This window comes from Sinocyclocheilus rhinocerous, unplaced genomic scaffold (genome assembly GCF_001515625.1).
Source record: "Sinocyclocheilus rhinocerous isolate Xijiao unplaced genomic scaffold, SAMN03320098_v1.1 scaffold771, whole genome shotgun sequence".
In the NCBI taxonomy this organism is placed as follows: Eukaryota; Metazoa; Chordata; class Actinopteri; order Cypriniformes; family Cyprinidae; genus Sinocyclocheilus; species Sinocyclocheilus rhinocerous.
Window position 1 is genome coordinate 582,352 of NW_015640450.1, and position 21,850 is coordinate 604,201.

General features: G+C 35.2%; 1 protein-coding gene across 1 annotated transcript in view; it reads right to left on the reverse strand.

Moving 5' to 3' along the window:
* LOC107752839 (FH1/FH2 domain-containing protein 3-like) overlaps positions 1-21,850 on the reverse strand; it is a 212,572-nt gene that overhangs the window by 149,816 nt on the left and 40,906 nt on the right. Inside the window, exon 3 of the mRNA XM_016568910.1 lies at positions 16,822-16,886. Coding sequence (XP_016424396.1) covers positions 16,822-16,886 — 65 coding nt within the window. The remainder of the gene's footprint in view (positions 1-16,821; positions 16,887-21,850) is intronic.

The following is a 21,850-nucleotide window of genomic DNA, read 5'->3' on the forward strand; positions in this document are numbered from 1 at the left end:
TCCGCCATGGCCTCCCGAGTCCCCGGATCCGCCATGGCCTCCCGAGTCCCCTGCTCCGCCATGGCCTCCCGAGTCCCCGGATCCGCCATGGCCTCCCGAGGATCCTGATCCGCCGTCTCCCTTGGTTCCTTCCTACGAATAAAGTCTCGTGTAAAGTATTCTCCAGCGTCTCCTCGTCCCTCGTGTGTGTGCACCCGTGACATGTATAGTCTCAGAGAAATTCACTAAAATATAATGTCCTCATATGAGGATGCAGGGTCTCAGGAGGCTAAGGGGGAAAAAAACTAAGGGAAATTAACCTGCACAATTAAATAGCCATCAGGATAAAATATATCGACTAGGTTTTAAAATGCATGAATCTGGTTGAAAACTAAATACTGACAATAACAAATATAGGTCTTGAAAGAACAATCTGTTTATGAATCGGTCATCGTTACTTCTTTTGTGAACTCATCAAGCAGCACGAGTGTGGGAAAAAAAAAAAGAATAATGACTCACATTTCAATTTGTACCTTAGTGATAATATGGTTTCAGAAGACTTGGAATTTATGCAAAAATCACTTCAAAACAATACTTTTATTGTACTTCTGTTTCCTTTATGAAGAAAGTCTGAGTCCCCATTCATTATGACGGCAATGATCCACAAAACAAAGTAAATGATACAGGTTTGTAATGACATGAGGTGTAAATAATGACAGAATTTTCTTTGGGTGAACTAATCCTTCAAAATGTAAACTAGTGACAACAAAACATAGGGTTCTTCCCAGTGAAGTTGAAACATGCTCTTTGCTTCCTCAAGTACTGTGGTACAAAGTGAAGTGATGGACTCACATGACACCTTTATTGCTCATGGAGCCGAGCAGGGAGTAATGAAGTGATTCCTGAACAATGACCCGGCAGATTAAATGTGTCTCTTATCCATCTTTCTCACAGGGCCAGGGTCTTTCTACACCCACCATCCTTTTCTTCTCACTAGTGACAGCTAACAAAGAGTTCTCAATTTTCTGCCACTTGGGCGACACCAAGGAAATGTTCAAAAGCAGCGGAGGGATGAGGAGGGGTCCGCTACACAGGAAAAACCTTTATGTGGACTGAGTGCTCAAAAACAGAAGAGTAAGAGCAGATAGAGAGATTGTGTGTGTCAGCTTCAATAGGTTACTGATCTTACAGCCATGAGAACACGATACAAGACACCTTTGTTTGGTCACAGAAGGCCGTGCCGATTCACAGACTTATTCATGACCTAAAGAAAAGGAAAGACCTTTACATATTCTACTTTAAAATGTGCCAAGTTCTTGAAATGCATTCATGTTGGTTTCATACGATTCTAAAAAACTTTAAAAGCTGTATTGTATGCTCTAAATGTCATGTGGTGTAGCCATCAATAAAAAGTAATAATAAATTGCACTTACACTATCAATACAAGCGTACACATCATTATTTTTAATAATATTTTCAAATATATTTTCACATCACGTTTTTGGCAAGTTACACATGACATTTTACAACCTGAACTACCCTTGTCTTGACATAAAAACAAAAATTAGACTTTTGTAGTATGTATTAATATTTTGTTTTAGCTTTTATTTTCATATAGTTAGTTTTCATTTGAATTAGTTTAAGTTTTAGTAATTTATTAATTATCTTATGTGCTTTTGTCCTTTTTATCAGTGTTTTTTTATGTTTCCATTTAGCTTTCATTTATTTTTATTTGAGTTATTTTAGTACTTTATTTTTTTAGTATGATATTTTTAGTACGGTATTTTTATTTTTTTGCCTTTAAGTTTTCGTCTATTTTTATTCTAAATAATTATCTGTTTTATTTTAGCTTCAATTCAATTACCTAAAACATTTTTTTTTTTACTTTTAGTTTTAGTAAATGATAACAACACTAATTCAACCCCCCCCCCCTTAATACTTAAATGCATATTTATATATGCATGTTTTTTTAATATATTAATGGTCAGTACAAAAAAGTGCCATGACACTGATTCGTCTAATTTGTCTTTGTCACCACATTCCCAAAATAATTCTTCTGTTTATATTTAAACTGTGCCCAGATAAAAAGAGAAAGTGAGGTGACTGATGCACTTCAGCTCTAAGTGTAATCCCAGACCCATTACATCAAGCCTAAAAACAGCAGCCTGGCCTTCAACACAACCGGTTCTGATAAATGGGCAGCCGATAGGTCAGTAATGGCTACAGTGTAGCCCATCGCCTTACGCCACTGCCTGCTTTGTGTCAATTATTCTGGGTCACGTCTTGATAGAAAGACCAGAACTGTAAAAAACAATGTTGCTAAATGCACTTTACCATTACTCAAAAAGTCACTCTGTTTTAGTAAAAAACAATCTGTCTTCATGTTTTGCTTACATACGAATACAGTTATGGATACAGTTGGGTTCATTCATAGTATCATTATAACGTTATCCATGCCAAGACAGAATTTTCAAAGAGAGTTTTAAAAGGAAATTCAGAAATATTGCAGTGTGATTATTCATAATTTTTTGTTTCTTTAGCTAGGCTAGATAATTTATTTTATATTTGTTTAAATATGAACTATTCATTTAGGCATTCAAAGGGTATTCATTTAGGTATTCATTTTGCTGCATGATCTGTGATGTAAAAAGGCCTTTAGTGTTTGAGAGTAGCCCGGCCTTTGAGAAGTAAATAAAGGCAATGCCCAGCGACTAAAGCACACGAACATTTCCCCTTTCTACGCTCTAAAGAATAATGTGCTAGCTCCAAAAATAAATAAATAAATAAAATAAAAAATTAACAACAGTTTGTATAATTGTTTTTGGACTTATGACTGTAATTTTGTTCAACCAACAAACTACATTGAGCTAAGAACTTTGTAACAAACACATTTTTAAGTTGATTACTCAAAATTAAGTTGATGCAATTAATGAATTTGTGGGCCTGGAACCAATTTATATTATATTTTTTTCAGTTCAAATCCAATGCTATCATAGCACATGCTAAATGTAATTTATTTAGTGTGAATATTTAATGTCAGATGTTACTCGTCACTGGCATTAGCGCAGTCATTGCTAATAGAGTCAATGTAGTGTTTACCTTCATGTGGTCTATACTCTTCAGCACAATGGTAACCATAAAAACTTCAACTTAACAGAAACTCTTTTAAATGTCAAAGATAACAGCATTAAACACTAACAGATCTTTCCCTTCACTAAAAAACACACATAAAATAACACTTAATTTCAACATTTACTCTCCTTATCCAGTCATATGCAAAGCATGCTAGGAATTAGAAATCCACTACCCAATTTCCAAAGTTAACAAGACTTTTTTTTTTTAACCAATTAACAGAAATTTGTGTTTAACTTATGCACAATATTAAGTTAATGTAATCATCATCATTCTGATGTCAACTGAACTCAACAAAATAATGTTTGCAACTTAAAAGGTTTAATTAAATTCTTAAATTAGAATTTTTAACTTGTATTGTAACAGGTCCCCTGGATCATTTTTTAGAGTGCATCTTTCTGCCAAGTCCCTTGGGCTGAGAATTTGTTTGGTTTGACAATGAAGCAACAGAAAATCAATAGAACTCTCCAATTCCCAAAGAAACCTTCCTATGCCAGGTGTGGTTAACCTTTGGACATTCAGCACACATATCCATAATAATTCTAATATAACAGTTCATTGATTAATTCAAAAATACAGGAATTTCTTTGAACATTTAAACACATTTGAAGATCAAAAAGGGTAAGGGAACTGCCACACATGAAGGCCACATGCCTGGCAACTACCAGCATTGTGTCCAACAAATTTTGGCCAAATGACAGTATTATAGTCTCTCCAGCTGCTGCAGAGTTTCTAATGCAGAGTCATTTCAACATTATTAACGTAAAGGGATATTTGACTTCCCGTAAGAGGCTTGAAACATCAGAGGGGGAATAAATTGCTGCAGAAAAATAAGTCGAAGTTAATTCAGCAGGTAGAGGATCTTTGAACAACTTCATGAGTAATCCACGTTTTTGGGTTAATCGTGGAAAATTCAATTTCAAATGTCAGGATAATTAGGCTAATGCTGCAGCAGTGGGTGATTTTACCTTGGTGAACAGCCAACGACAAGACGTCTACACCTGTGAAAGCCCAGATAGTAATTGCTGTAATCGCTGTTCATTTATCATTTACTGGAACAGCAGAGAAAAAAAAAAAAAGAACAAATAACATTTGCTGTGTCATCAAAAACATTAAAAGTCTTTATTGCGATAAAGAGTCAGTGGAAAATATGCTATTTAAAGAAAATAACCCTAAAAATTGATTAAAATAAGTAATATTTCTTGAGCACCCAATCAGCATATTAAAATGCTTCCTGAAGGATCATGTGAAACTAAAGACGAGAGTAATGACTGCTGAATGTGGTAACACATTAAATAAGGTGTCATTTGTTAACATTAGTTAATGTGTTACAATATTTATTAATTTTGTTAGTTGATGTTAGTTAATGAAAATACAGTTATTTATTGTTTGTTCATGTTATTTCACAGTGCATTACCTAATGTTAACAAATACAACTTTTGATTTTAATAATGTTGAAATTAACATTAACCAAAATCAATAAATGCTGCAGAAGTATTGTTCGTGCTTAGTTCGTGTTAACTAACACAGTTAACTATTGTTAACTAATGAACCTTATTGTAAAGTGTTACCCTGAATGTAATATAAAATATTACTTTTTTACTGTACTTTTTATCAATACATGCAGCCTTATTGAACATCAGGGACTTTCAAAATGACATAATGACAAAGCAGTTATGACAAAATTCAAGCACAGTGAGACTTTTATTATAAGGATCTAATTGGACATTCACCAAGTGAAGGCTGGGAAACAGGCACTTTTGACCTTTTCAAGAGCCTTTAATATCCTGCTTCTTTCTTGGAATTGGGAATTAGACTTGAACTTCTAGCTCTATTTTTCTTGCCATTGTCTTTTTTAGGTCAGGGTTGGCCAAATAAGAATTACAATTAGTGTTAAGAAGGCTAAGAGGTCTAATGAAAGGATCTAAACTACAGGGCCTAAACTACAAAAATCTGAGGGAGAGAGAGAGAGAAAGAAATTGGTGTGAGAACTCGAGTAAGAGAACGGCTGAGAAAATGTGAGATGAGACGGAGAACAGTGAGACAAGCAGAGTCAGGTTACTGCTGAACGCTCAGATAAAAATACCTCCACGGATGAACATGTAGACAGTTTTAATCTTTTCCTCTTTAAGCAGTGAGGGACGCAGAAGGGGTTACAATGGAAACCAGATGGTTTGGTGGAGATGCTGTGAATGTGTCTGGACAAATGTATTTTTATGTGTGTGTGTGGATAGGCTGTACACCGTGTCATGTGTCTGTCATCATTTAACTGTTTGTAAGTCTCTGCTTCCCATGTCTGCGCTCTCTGAAAAGACATAATCCATCCATTGTTACACACGTTCAGGCAAGAAGTCTGTGGTCATCAACCAGGCAGTCGAATCTTTAAAGACATTCACTTTCAAGTCACTTTAAAAAGGTCAGTAATAGTAATAACAAAGCACACATACACCAAAAACAAAGAAAAAAAGAATGAATGGCACTGGCTTGTAGTGATGTTTATTCACATGCACTGTTTGGGTTGCTTTAGCAACCGATTCACTAAAGAAATTATGCTGATCAGGTAGGCCACAAACACACCGCAAAATTCTGGGAGTGACATCCACACAATCCATATAATGAAATAATAATAATAATATTATTATTATTATTATTAATAATAATAATAATAATAATATGTGGACACAATGTATTTTCTATTATGTTAACACTGTTATCTTTTTCTCTATTTATCTGTCCATAAAATAAAAATAATTATCTATTTTCATTTATTGTAAGTGCTTAGAAAGTAGAATTAAACTAAAATGACAATTTCTGTACATTTTGAGCTTTTTTTTATTTATTTATTTATTTATTTAATTATTATTTTTTTATTATTATTATTGTTTGTTTTTTTTTAACCATACCTTTTCACAGACTCCCTGAAACCCCTCTTGCAGCCATTGGGTCCATAACACCTACTAATCCAAATTTACATAGAAAGTCTGTTTCAGCTGAAAAGAATGACTTAATGTCAATACTCATGACACAGCGTTGTTTCAACATTTCACACCTGCTTAAACTGGACTGCGAGTGAAAAAGAAACAGGTTTACACTGAAATACGGTGCAACTGAATTCACCCTGTCCATTCTGTGTTCTCTCACACATAAACACACTTCCACATGCACATCCATCCGTATTGGTGAAAAAACGTATTTTATCAACCCTAATCGCACACGTACAGCACCCAGATGTCTATTTGCTGTGTTTACATCTGGAAGTTGTCATTTTTAGCGCATTTTCTCATTTGCAATACATCTCTGAAAAGTTCCCTGTCAGATGCTAGAACGATATTCAGCAGATGTTTTCATGTTCATAATTTAAAATCCGCTCTTTTGAAGATGTTTATCAGATAGCAGTTAGCAATAAACAGCAATTCAAGGATAATGCATTTTTTAAAGATGTATGTGTACTTACTCGAAATTACTTCAATTTGTGAAACAATTCATTCATGTTCCTGCAGTGAGAGTTCAGAGTGGGGTCAGAGTTGTTGATTTCATCAGCTGTCTGGATGTGAATATTTTTTAGTAGTCTGAGGCTGTCAGCACACAGAAATCCAGCTGAGGCAGAGAAAGCCTCACTGTTATGAGGCTTCTGTATTCCCTTTTTACTTGAAGTATCTATTCCTAACTTGTGCGCACTTGACAATGCCAAGGATGCAAATCTGACTACGATAAGGAAAGTCTGTGAAAGATTGGACATGAATGTCTTTCATTATCTCTCATGCTGAACATCTGGCGGGTGGAAACATCACCACAGAATTTATATAGCTGATAATGACTGCAGGAGACATCTGTCCATGGTGACTACTGTTTCTTGCTGATTTTAAACTGTGGACAGCTATTTGCTGTGTTTGCACATCATTTTGAGGAGAACATTGGGAAATGATATGGAATAACATGTTTTTTCAATACTAAAAATTATTTCAAGGTCTAGGACTAATAAGGCCTAAATCCTGGAAAAATCATTCAGGTTATTTTACAATTTCAATCTACCATCTCAAACACAGACTCAAGACTCAACACAACCACGCTTTTATGACAATTCTGGAAAGAAAAACTGAAAATTATAATAGCAAAGCAAAACTACACAGAGCAATGCAGCATAATTAAAATGCAGTTATAGCACAACAACTGTTCCAAGAGCGAAGAGAGTGAACTAAGTTTAGGGCCTTAGACTGTCCTGCTTTTTCCTGCTCTAACATTGTTTACCGCTTGGAAAAGCATTAGGAATTATTGAAAATTTACAACTTTGAGAGTCCCCTCACATACACAGTCTTTTTCTTTCTACGAGAGTGTTTCAAAGTGCCAAACAATAGGCCAAAAGCGCCAAATTCATCGTGAAGTTTTAAAGCATCATGAATCACAACTAACTGCAAATCACACAGGGTCAATTGAAAGTAGATGTTTCCATATAAGCTCATTAAACAGACAAAAATCTAAGAGCATATCAACTGTAGGTTAGATTGCTACTCTGTGGTATGATTTCAGGTGTTCGTAGGTCATTTCTTTAAAGTCAACAAGTCCTAACTGAACTCAGTAAGTATCTGCAGTTAAAACAGCAGACATTTAGAGGGAGCTCAGCGTGATGGTCATATGGGGACATGAACAAACAGTGGGCGGATCAAGAGATCTCATTTGGTGCAAACACTAACTGTAAGAAAAATGTAAGCACTGATATAGACAGAGGGAGGAATTCACTAAAAACCATTTGTGGCCATTTATAGCATTGTTTATTTGCACATGTTGTCTGTGTTTTGTTGTTTAAGAATTCGATTCACAAAAGGATCTTGCGAAATCTTGCAAATCCCAAAATAAAACTAAACAAAGCAAAAGAAAATTACACCAAACATAACAGCAAATACAAAACAAAAAACTAAACAAAAGACAAAAAAACAACAACAAACAGACAAAAAAAAAAACATAATTTTGCCAAACATAACGGCACAAAACAAAACAAACATGCATAAAAAACATAATTATGCAAAACATAAAGGCAAACAAAACAAAAAATGAAACAGTTATATGCTATATAATGGCACAAATATGGCCAAATAGAGACTGACAGACAGACATAGTTAATATAGTTTAAAAATTATATAATAAAATATGTGGTTTTGGATCTTTTATTTTTGGTGTAAACAAAAATAAAATGGCTTGTGTAAATTAATTTTGTGTCTCATTTGCTAACTTTACATTTTATTAACTGGAAAAAAATAATAATATCTATATCTACCTCTCTAAATATTGACATCAACCATTGAAAAAACCCATATTGGTTAAACAGTACAATGAGCACATGTACTGTATCATACAAGATGTGATGCATTCTATGGCTAACGAAGCACTTACAGTACTCCACCGCATTCTGTACCTTATACAAAATCCAGACCTAATTCAGTGATTTACTCCGGAAGCTCACAAAACCCAGTAAACAATTCCAACCTCCATTAACTTATACTTTATGTCTATAATTTGGCCATAACCGCAATGTGCTTTTAAATATTACTCTTGGATGGGGATTGGGGCGAGTTGCTAGTGAAAATTTGCCGCTCAAGTCACCTCACAATCAGGGCTTTTTAGGGTTGTCCTTGTTACCAGTGCCCCCAGAACCGTGTGCGAGACCATTACTTTAAATTTATTTCACATGTTTAAAAATTCATTATGGCTTTATTTAAAGTGAGGGCTAATGGCAATAAACGGAGAGCAGTTTTACTGGGACCACACGTTAGCATCATTGAGTTTAATCAGGAGTCTGGCCTCATTTTCACATCATAGAGCCCCGACTTCCAGACACGATGATTATGGCAAATCAGCGTCAAGATCTACACTGACCCTGCAAACTTTAATAAACCATTAGCTCATCCAGCAGAACAAAAACCAAGAGCACCAGAACTCAGGCTTTCCATCAGCCCAACAAAAGCATCTCCTCTGCAGCCAAATGTTTGTGCGAGTAAATGACTATGATTAAGGCATCTGGATTATGCCCTGTCGGAAAGCCACGGTTTACTCGCAGGCAGCACGGGGGTTTCTGGGCTCTGAAAATTAGCCATCTGATGGTGATTGGTGCTTTTCACGACTGCTGCAGCAACCATGAGCTATGTTGTGTACATTACCACACCGCTAAATCTCATTGCCATTGACCGCTGAGGTTCTCCGCAAACGCGCTAAATGACAGGCACTGCATATAAGAGCCTAAAAGACTCATCATTCATGTTTATGAATAAACAGATTATTTATACGCTATTCTCTGATGCTAACACTTGGACCTTTAAGTCACCGCATTCAGGAAGTCCTGTTTAAATTTGGATGATCATATGGTTGCGATTTGAAGAAAAGGTAGATAAACGTTTTCATCGGTTGCGAAGAGAGAAAAAGAAACTCTAAGCCACTTTTCTGTGCAGTATTTCAGCGCTAACCACCTACAATCCAGTTTCACCAGATGCTAAATGTGCTGAAATAGTGCTGTGTCATATGTAAAATACATAACTGTCATTGGTTACAATACAAACACAATTATTGTAAAGTTTTTACCAGCTGTTTGGACTCTCATTCTGATGGCACTTATTCACTGCAGAGGATCCATTAGTGAGCAAGTGATGTAATGATACATTTCTCCAAATCTGTTCTGATGGAGAAACAAACTCATCTACATCTTGGTTTGGCCATAATTCCTAGTAAACCATGTGCTAAAACAATGTGCACAGAATGCAAACACACGCTATTATCAGTGGGTATAATTCATATTTAGTTAATTCCCTACAGAGGCACAAAAGGCAAAAAGTCAAATCTTCTTTAATGGATTAACAAGATGCTGACTGTCTTTCTAGCTTCAGATTTTATTAATTAGAAAGACAGACTTTACAGTTGTGTTTAGTGTTGTTTTTGGCGGCCTGTTTTAATTTTAGTTTTAGTCTAGTCTTTGTGTGAAGCTGTCATTTTAGTTTTTATTAGTTTTAGTCACGTTCATACTCTTTTTAGTCTAGTTAGTTTTCAGTCAACTAAAAGTCTGAGCATTTTAGTCTTATTTTAGTCAGAATTATCCATGACTATTTTCGTCTAGTTTTAGTCGACGAAAACTGATGACATTTAGTCTAGTTTTAGTCAATGAAAATGGTATTTTAGTCTCTTTTTAGTAATGCAATTCTATTTAACCCAGTCAATATAGTACAGGGCTCTACGCTTACTTTTCTTTTTAGGAGCACTTGTGCTCCTAACTTAAAAAATTTAGGAGCACGTTCAAAATTTTAGGAGCACCTTCTAAACAATTATCCAAAATTTTATCAAAAAGTAGCCTTCCCATTACGAGGTGATATTTGACCACCATGACTTTATTAAAAGTATGTCATCTTCTGTCAAATTCTTTAAAAAATTATATTTTATAAGCTTTTTAAAATTTTTAATTAAAACGACAGAATAAGAACAAGTAGAATAAGAAATATAAGTTACCAATCAAATTAAATCAGTATTAACAAAATTAGTTTGTAGAGGTGGCACAGAAGAACACAAAAGTGGCTTGGTGTACTTTCAGACATTTAATGAGGTTCAGAAGTGGAATTAGTGGAATTAATTCCATAAATTCATGATGATATTAATGTTTTAAATATACAATTTTGAATATAGAAATATTAAATTATTTAAATAACTGAAGATACTTTAAAAATGAAACAAACTGCCAGCAGGTGGCAGTAAGTCACTGATTTTTTAGTCATAATTTTCGTTGACGAAAGCAACACTAGTTGTGTTCGTTCCACCATGGCGTAGCCTGCAGGATACATTCCAGTCAAAATTAATCTTTTTCCCGCTCCAGAAGTATCAATGTCAAGATTCCTCATTTTAACATGAGGCACAATAAGGAAATAACTGGAAAGGAGCCCCAGATGCCAGGCTTTCAAGCTGCAAACTCAGATCAAATGTGGCCAGAACTTTTTACTGGTCAATTTATGGCTGTGATGAGCGTATTAGCAGCATTTGACTGTTACATAATCACTAATTGGAAGAACATCAACCCTGGATACCTTTTTCAACAAGATCTGCTTCCAGCTTACACAAAAAAAATAAATAATGAGAGCCAGGAACATATTTTCATCACACCAGAAGCCAGAAAGCTAATTATTAATTTTTAGTTGTTCCTTGAATTGGAATTCATTAGATTTCTCAGGACTATGAATCTAAAAAATATATATTTCTGGTTAATACTTTTGCAGACTGCATGTCGCTGGCGTAAAAATAATGCACATTTACTATTTGACCAGGCAAAAGTATATATTTTCAAACTCTACTCAGCAGTGTTACCTGACTGATTAAAAAAAAACTCATTAAAAAAAAAAAGATATACATTCAGAATATTTGATAATTCTATTTCATTCCCTATTTCATATATATATGATACTAATATAATACTACATCATATTTCTATTTCTATTATGTAATACATATTTTTAATTAAAAGAAATGAAAATTCAACCTAAAATGTAAATATTTCCAGATACTAATTTAACATATCTTGCTTTGAATGACAATGTAAAAGTTGGTTATTAAATTTCAATTACTTTTATTGACTTTCTCGTATATTACTTTACTTTTATACTGTAACTGCCTTTACATTTTAAGAATGGGATCCCACACAAGGGATACCTGTCATATTTTGGGGTCCTTGGTACCAAAAACTTTTAAAAACCCCTGGTCTAGAGTCCATTAGACTCACGCTTACACAGTTGACCCATGTAACTTCCCATAATAATAATGATGGACAGTCAAAACGTTGGAGGTCATTGAAACCATACTGGGCACAGCAGTAGCCAAACACTCCTGTCATTTAATGAAGTGGTTAGCATAGACATGGAAAATATAAATCAGGCATGCACAAGTGCAACAGTTTTCACTAATGAGCTCAGACAAGTGCATGAAAATAGTTCTCATGGCGCTGTGTCCTTAGGTCTAGAGTCCGACTCACGCTTACACAGTTGACCCATGTAACTTCCCATAATAATAACGATGGACAGTCAAAACATGGAGGTCATTGAAACCATACTGGGCACAGCAGTAGCCAAACACTCCTGTCATTTAATGAAGTGGTTAGCATAGACATGGAAAATATAAATCAGGCATGCACAAGTGCAACAGTTTTCACTAATGAGCCCAGACAAGTGCATGAAAATAGTTCTCATGGCGTTGTGTCCTTAGGTCTGTTGACAGCTCACTCTGGTGAGTTGATTTATGATGGTGTGGTGTGTAAAGTCCTGCTATGAATAGCAGCAGCATGGTGGTTTTGAATTCATTCCTTTCATCAAACTAAAGATAAAAGGCCCCGAATGTGCGATCAAAAGCACGGCCAGACCTCACTGAAGATATTGCAGATGGACAATGTTTATGGGAAGTATATGCATCTCTCTATACATGAAATTACTTTTACAAATAAATGTTGGGTGGTGACACTGCGTTTTTTTTCCCACAAAAGAGATGTTTTAGATTAGCAATTCATTTGGACTGAGCTGAAAATGACCAAAAGTGCTATGTAGGGGGTTGAAAGGCCAAAATACTGGTGGAAAATTGGGATTCTACGATTCTACGGATTAGTGGATCAACAGACAAATTATTGAACACAAATTATGATAATACATGATTAACCCACAGCTGTGACATCACATAAAACATGCAGTCAAAAAACTGCAGTTGATTTTATCTCCCAAAGTTCACATGCAGAGACAAATAAGGCTGTAATTGATCAAACTGGAAAAACTGTTTCAGGACCAATTTTAGCACCACCACGATGCATACTAGCTCTTAACAAAGAATGTGAAATTTAAAAAAAAAATTTTAAATGGATAAATTTTATATTTAATTTATTTAGAATGCAATATGCATCTAGTGTTTACACTACCAAATTGTAATCCAAAAGTGAAATTACCAATTCCGATGCAATTTTTTAATTAAGGAGTGTTAAACTGCTTCAAAAAGGCAATAGTCAGTAATAAAATTACAAATCACACGTTTATAATTATGTACAGAGCTTATTAAAGTTATATAAAGTTAAGTGTCTGACAAATTCAAACACTGAATGTTGAAACTGATTCTTTCCCTCATTCAAAAACAATGTAAACCACAGAGCGTTTAAAATACTTTTATTAACATTAACCAGTGCCGTTATTGTTAACTAAAACAAAAACTATTAAAACTATTTTAAAAATGTTTTCATTCATTGAAATAAAATATAATTATTAAAAAAAAAATTATAATATTAAAAAAAAAATAATACAATTATTAAAACTATTTAAAAAATGTTTTCATTCATTGACATAAAATATAATTATAAAAAAAAAATTATAATATTTAAAAAAAAATAATACAATTATTTTTTTTAAATAAAATAAAATGATGAAAAAAGTCAACTCAACAAGAATAAACTACATGAAAATATGAAATGTTGCTTTGGCAACTAACTGAAATAAAATTGGTAAATACTGTAAAAGCACAAAAAATTACTAAACTGAAATTAATTAAAGCTAAATAAAAAAAGTAAAACTAATAAAAAAAATCACATAATATCACTAAAGCAAACTAAAAATAAAATGAAAACTGAAAATATAAAACCCCCAAAAATTTGAATAAATACTATAAAACCTACTATAAAACCGTACATAAAAAATACACTTTAAAAGACACTTTAAGCCTGAAGAGCAGCAGCTGTCATCTTGGGTCATCTGCTTAGAGAGCAAGAGAGAGTCTTACCAACCCCTTACCTCCCACACACAGGACCCACCTTTGACCCAGATAGGCCTTCAATCACACAAGCACACAGCTGGTCAGAAAAGCGATCCCATCATTGCTACAAGGAATGCAGCGTGGTTTAGGACAGGTCCCGGGACAGAGGATAGAATGGCAGAATAACATTCAACAAGCTGTAGAGAGGCAAGGCAACATCTGCAAAGCATAGTGGTTCTCTTATCAAGCTGCCTTTTCCATACGGGTTGAAATCGTAGATACGGAACATTGATTCCACAGAGACAAACAACGTAGTCACTCAAAGTACGTTATCAAGACATAAATCAATAACCAAACGTTCAGAGCTGTTGATAGGTGAAGCTTCTCGGAAGGGTTTGCTACAAGAGGTACTTGTGCTAAGCTGCTGCCCTCTTTCATGGTTCGCAAATTGCGCGAGAACGAAAGGGAAAACGATTCATGGGCAGGTGTCTGAGCAGGTCTGGTTCGTAAAATCACTCTCAACAGATTCTCAGACCTTGCCAGCAGTTTCAGCAACTTTATTTTTGGACCAAAATACCCCTAGCAAAACAGCTTTGGAGTTTCCCAATGTTTCCGCAATCCCTCAGGCATGCAGGATCAGTAAATGGAGTTGACTGTGAGAGATAACTGCACTTCTTTCATGGGGCAATTTTTGTCCCTGATATCCTTAAATAACACTTTTGCGAAACGTACAAATTAAAACCTGACAGTTCTAAGCTTAATGGCTTTTGCAGGCTGACGGTTATATTTTCCCCTGCAGTCTGGAGAGGGAAAACTGTACGAGCCACGTGTGCTTGGCTGCAGTGCAGCACGCCACTAAGTTTATACTGCTCGCTACAGACACACACTTGTCTTAAACACTGACTACCAGTTCCTGTAGACAACAGCAGTGAATCACTTAGACGTTTGACTGTCGGCATGAAGTCTGGTCTACATTGCGGATTATTCCAGCCAAAAACCGCCCATTTAAACATGAAAAGGCCAACTGACTGACACGTAAAGCAGCCAACCGCAGTTGTAGATGACGTTTAAGAGTGGATAAATGTGAAATCGGATGATTTTAAAAGTTTAAAGTAAAGGTGTGATAGTATCTCAAATAAAACTCTTGAATCTTTTGAATATTTGATGTCACAAATCTCACAAAATTTGTCAAACTACAACTTCTCAGAGAGAAGATGATGAAAACTGAATATGCTGTAATCATAACCAGTCAGTACACTAACTAAAGCACCACAGCTTAAAAATATAAATAAATAGAAAGGCAACAATAGAAAGACATTGAGTAAACTACAAAAAAAAAATTGGACTTCACAATTAAATGTTAAATATTATTTTTTAATATTTTTACATTTTCTAAAATCTATATCTATCTATCTATCTATCTATCTATCTGTCTGTCTGTCTGTCTGTCTGTCTATCTATCCAGTATTTGAGGGAAAAGGTGTTAGATGTTAAAGGTGTTAAAGATGTTAAAAGGTGTAAGATGTTAAAGGTAACATGTACTTCACAAAAAAAAACGTTATTTACATTTAGCATATTTAATATTAATTCTAAGACAAATTTTCCTGAGGTAATAAAATATGTTTCCAAGTTACGAATTTAAGAAAAATAAAATAAAATAATAATAATAATAATAAACTGAGTATTGCAAAAACAATTGTGCGGATAAAACTGTGATTTCACCCCCTATCAAAGTTAATAAATAAGTATCAAAATAAATCAATCAATCAAAATCATCACTTCCAATAAACCTGCTGAAAGGGAATTTGTCGCCACTGGGAAAGCCACTGCAAAGTATTCTTATACATTTATATAAGATTTCTGTATAAAAAAAATGTAATTCAGTTATACAAATTATAGTTTTTAATATAACTTAACTCCACAAATTCATAAACACATTCATAAAACAATAGCATACAATGGGATACTGAGACATCGTATCATTATTGGAATTCACAATTCACAAAAACACACTTGGATGGAAACCCAGCATTTGTAGCAGCCTGGTAACTTGTAAACACAACTTCCAAGCACACCGATAAAACCTATTTTTATGTCCACTGAGCATCAGACTGTCCATATAATGTATGGTTTGTGGGTGTGCTGTCTGAGACAATGAGTCACAGAGGTAACAAACCTCTGAAGTGAGTTACATGCATACTGCACTTCCAGAGAAACAACACAGTTTATATGCTTAATGGGTTTTGTGGGTGCTGTCTGTGACACTTAATCCTTCATGACACAGAGATAGCCATAGCCGTCCTGCTTCCACACAATGACACAGATGTTAATCTGGGATAAGGCTTATGGAGGTAATGAAGCCTGATTCTGTCAAAGGGTTTAGGGACATGAGATAAACAACAAGATTGTGAAGAAATATACAGTAACTATGCAAGATCATGTGAGTTCAAACATGCTATCTATCATCTATGTTTTATATTCTGGCAGAAAAATGTTGCCATGGCAAATTTGTGAGTGTTTTTGAAACTGATCACACAGGTTATAAATTAAAAAGCCTAAAACGGAATTAGATTTTAAAGTTTTAAACTCCAATACGCTTGACACAACTTGTGTGTGTGTGTAAAGCACTACCCAGGCTTTCATAATTAGTTGCTACATTAGCTGTTTTATATCGATTGAGAAGTCAAGCATGGAACATATTTAAACTAGATCATAAATGTTGCGGCGTGAGGGCCTATTAGCAAGAGGAAAACTTTACCACACAGTTAAAATCAAGTAAGGGCCTCGGTACGTATAATTTACACATCCGTCATTCAACAAGCAACAAATGAGAAAATAATTCCTAAACAATCTGATGCAGCCAGAATCTGCTGACTGAGCCAGAAATTTAAAAGGGTGAAGATTAAGTACAAAATGTTTTTTCTCACCATTTATAGTTTAATTACAGGGAAACAGCATCTTGTTACTCACCTATGCAGGTATGGACTCTGACAGACAGCTGTGTTCTCAGGAGTATACTGTGCTTCTTTCCTCTCCTAAGGAAAAAAACACAAAAACTAATGAACATCATGCTGAAAATCTAATGAATGTTAAAAAGTTTACAGAACTATGTTGGACCATGTGATATGATATGGACCACAAAGTATGGTTACTCTTTCCTAATATTTGAATTCAATGCACTTTTACTGCCAATTCATATTCAAAGAAACAAATAAATCATGATTCATCTAATTACATTACAATGTTTAAAATATATACATATTAAATTGTTACATGGACAAAATAATCGCAACATTTGGTAAAAGTAGTCAGATTATGTTACTTTAATGTTGTGATATTTATATTACAGGTTCAATTTTTCTACACTTTTAACAAAAACTAAACAAAACAAAAACACTCAGTTTAGAAACGAATTGAAAACCAGTAAATTGTGAGTCAAATGCTAGATGAATTATCACAGCTGTAAGTTAAACAGCCTTGTGTTATGATTGATGACTAGATACACAAGCTTCACAAGCTTCTCCCAAACATTAATTTGGAACTCCATATATAGGAGAGCATTTTAACATGGCACAAAGTACCCAGGTTTATTTATATACACTTGTGAAAGTGAATTAATGTTCCACAGCACATCTGTTTACACCAGAAGCCTGATTCTGTGTTGCATCTGCTCTTACTGTATATTAGGTCAGGTGAGTTAAGCTTCTAAAGTCTTGAAAGACCAGAACCATGTGTGGCCTTGAGCTCCAAAAGACAGTAAAGATCCAGCCGACTTCCTGTGACTTACTACTAACTGCCAGGAGACTCAGGGGAGAGAGAAACTGGACAGACTGAGTGGGTGAAGAGAGCCATGTTGCGGAAAAAAAGGGTCAGATAGCGTTTGGACTCCCCTGACCCCGGGAGCAGAGGTGGCTGTGGGGATGACATGTAGGTCACAGCATCCGTATAAAGAGTGACGGACAAGTACGGGCACAGACCCAACCCCCATCTCGTCCATAGATTATCAGGCCTGATGAACGGAGGAACTATCTGTCTCATGAATAACTGGAAGTAAACACAATGGAATGATATGCAGCTGCATTTGAGTTGGAGGACAGATGAAGATGGATGGATGCTGAGCATTCAGCTTTAGAACAAGTCGACCAACCGCAATCCCTATCGGCAAAGACTCTGTAGTAACATCCGTGTGGGTTGAAGCCTCCATTTACCAGATATGAGATAAACACATGGAGTGGACAAGAACCAACACAGTAAAGAAACGCAGACAAAACAGAAACTCGTGGAGATGGGAGAAAAGATATTTTTCCTCTAGAAGATTCGCTTCCTCAAACCTACAGCGTATAATACCACAGGTTTGCTTCCCGAAAGCAGGACGGCAACACTGAGACCTGTAAACAAATGCAGCATTGTGTGAGTTATACAATGAAAGTTTGATGATCTGGTTGGCAACATGCCACAGAATGGGACATCTCCGTAAGCGACTAGCTAACTTCAGCAGTCTCCAAAATGCCCTGCTACTCATTTAATACACTGTAGTGATATAGCACAAAGCGTATTGTTCAGGCCAGAGAAGACATGCATTCGGTACCTCTACAATTACCATGCAAGTTCAAAATAATTGGAAGCATTCTAGATAACCTATTAATTTTTTTTTTCAGACACACCATAGCTTCATTTTTAACTTTTCTGTCACCTAACTCAAAAAAAATTACTAAACCATATTCATACAGAAAAATCTATTAAAAAAAAAAGCCTTCAGCAAGCCTTCTGCGTCTTTCTTCGCAGAAGACTTGCGGCTTGCCTAGGACATGGTTAATTTTTTTTTTTTATTGTTATACATTTATATTAATATTATTTATTATTATTATTTATATATTTTATGACTATTATACATTTATATTAGTTATTATTAGTTATCATTTAGTCTATTTAATTTACATTTATATCAAGTTTCTTTTCAAAGTTATTTTCTTTAATATAATTACACAAATATATATTAATTTAAATTAAATTTAAATATAAATAATTATTTATTTGAAAAATATCAATATATCAATACATTTAATTTAATCAGGTGTTTTTTTTAAGTTACTAAAACTAAAATTTATATTTTAAACTGTTGATAAAAACATATAGAATACCATTTGTGATAATACCATATAGAATGATAACAGTTTTTAAAACAGTCAACAATTTTCCTGATAGGTTATCTACATTTTTTCGAAGGATTTCAAAGTATGCAATTTTCAAAATATAAAATACGGCCACAGGCCTATGCCAGTGACACATAAAAATCAACAGACACAGACAGCATCTGTCAGCACAACTTTTACTAAAGCAACTTGACAACACTTGCAACTTAATCTTTCTGCCATTGAAGCAAACGAGTAACTGGATCTATTTCATAATGAACTTGCGCTTTCCTCGCCGGTAACATTAGCCTTGCTACTAACCATAACCGTACTCTACAGCGCCCTACATGCTCATTATCAAATTAAACAGCGAGTCTAAGAATACGCATGAGATACCCAGAGGAATCAAATTTTTGCATTTCTGGAGCAATACGGAGAAAGGCGCAGGAAAACTGGATTCTGAGGGTGAAGCTGTATGTCTTGGCTTTTCGACTTGGCTTGATACTGTGAGAATTTCTGCATGTGGGTGCCTGCCAAGCAACTACATGGCTGTGGACGGTCTAGCACATATGGTATGGCTGACATAGTGTGTATCATCCTGCACTGCTGTCCACACCATTTCCCAGAGCGCATCTCCGCTGGAGAGAAGATCTGCAGCCGGATGACTCAGTCTTTTTCCACAGCTCACGGCCCAGTGTTTCGAGTTACCCAGACAAACGTGCCCAGCTTTGTGAAACAGAATAGCCCCTGTAACCTGAGATCTGTTTGGGGCCAAAAGGAGAAAGTGTCTCCAACATCGGCCACGTAACACCAGCAAAAGACACAGACAGCCTCATTATGCTTATCCAAGACAAATTCTCCTGACATTAGAATTTCACAAGCATGAGAAGACCTTTCACAGCAGCTCTGTTACATAAGACGACAAATAAAACTGCTGCACTGACAATAGATGCAGATGGGTAGTCCAAAAACCAGTCGATAAGCGAGGAATTTGTTAATTTGGCATTATATATTCTGCCATTAAAAATCTGCAACAGAGTTCTGCCAAATTCAATTCAACTAGCAGAAACTTTTCTCCAAAACATCTTAAAGGGGTCATATGATGCTGCTAAAAATAACATTATTTTGTGTATTTGGTGTAATGAAATGTGTTTAATTCAAGTAAAACATGTTATCAGTAGTTTTATCAGTTTCTTGCCTGGTATATATATATATATATATATATATATCAAAATTTCAAAATGTTACATTTTGTTACAATAAGAATTATTCTTCAAAATTTTATATATCTATAGGCAAGTCACATCATCATGCCTCCTATTAAAGATACAACAACATTGATTAATGTAAAGATTTCATATTATCGGTAGTCATCACTGGAGAAAGCAATACTATGAATAAAGGACTCACATTTTAGTCAAAAGCTATGGCTTGAAGTTGAAAAAGTCTTAATGATGGAATTTGTTTCTTATGAACATACAGTTTTTCATTTCACAAGATGATAATTGATGGACTGGAGTCATGTGAATTACCTGCGGATTATTGTGATGCTTTTATCAGCTGTTTGGACTCTCATTCTGATGGCACCCATTTACTGCAGAGTGTAGGGTGCAGGGAATAGGGAGCAATGAAGACTGTGTAGGGACCATGTAAATCGTAACACATTTCATGCATGGAGCTCTCTTCTAATGAGCTGGTTATCTGAATCAGGTGTGTTAAATAAGAGAGACATGTAAAATATGCAAATATGCAGAGCGGGGGGTCGCGAGGACTGGAATTGAGAACCACATAGATCATCCTCCTCCCAAATCCCAATTTGACTTGTTTCAATCCTTCACAGCCTCTTTTTTTTCGTGACCAATTAAATACTGTATAGTGTCTATTCTGAATAAAGTCTCTGGCAGAGAGAGTGAGCGAGGGACAATGTAGATTCAGGACTCGACTGAATGAACAAACCCTGTACAGACCATCATAACAAATGCTTGTCTGTTGGGAAAGTCGAAGTTTAAAGCAGACTCAGACCCCTGAGATGAGCTAGCACAGCGTTCTTCTCTTTATTTACTCCCAAGCGCCCTATAAACCCTGATCGTGGCCCCATGTAGTCTCTCCTGGGTCTGTGGAGCCATGCCAGGCACACTCTAACCAACTTTGACTCCTTACTAACAACAGCCTGTTTATTGAATATCACACTATGAAGTCCCATAAAGACAGAAAGTGAGAGAAAAATAGAAGGAGAGAAAATGAGAGAGAGAAGACCCATTGCCGACAGGTAGCATTTACCTCCTGCATATATACTTGGACCTGGTTCAAAAACAACTATTTGCCTATAGTGCTATTAACAGCAGACTACACAAGGCCTCCTGGAACAGACGTGACTCAGCAAATAAGCTAGAAATAAAGGTTTCCGAGCACCTGGTGCATTTATGGACAAGCACTTCTCAAATATTTCTCAAGACAGAAGAGAATAGTTTACAAAAAATACAGAATTTGACATTTACTTACTCTTGTGCAGTGCTGGGCAAGTTCCTCTGAAAATGTAATCTGATTTGTACTTACTAATTACTGTAATTACTGATTACTGATTACTCCTTTTAAAAGTAATCACGTTACTGTTCTGTTTACTTTATTTCAAAAGTAATTAGTAATTAGTTACATTACTAGTTACGTTACTTTTTTCTCCATTAAATTTATGAAATCCCAGCATACACACTCCTGATAAATATTTGTTTTTAAAGCATCAACATTCACAGAACACTGTTATTTTTAACTAAAGCAAGCAGCGTGCATGGTTTGGCATGGCAGAATGCCAGCAAAGAGCACTGCATTTATAATCTCTAAAAGACATCTCAGTTCATCGCAATCTCACA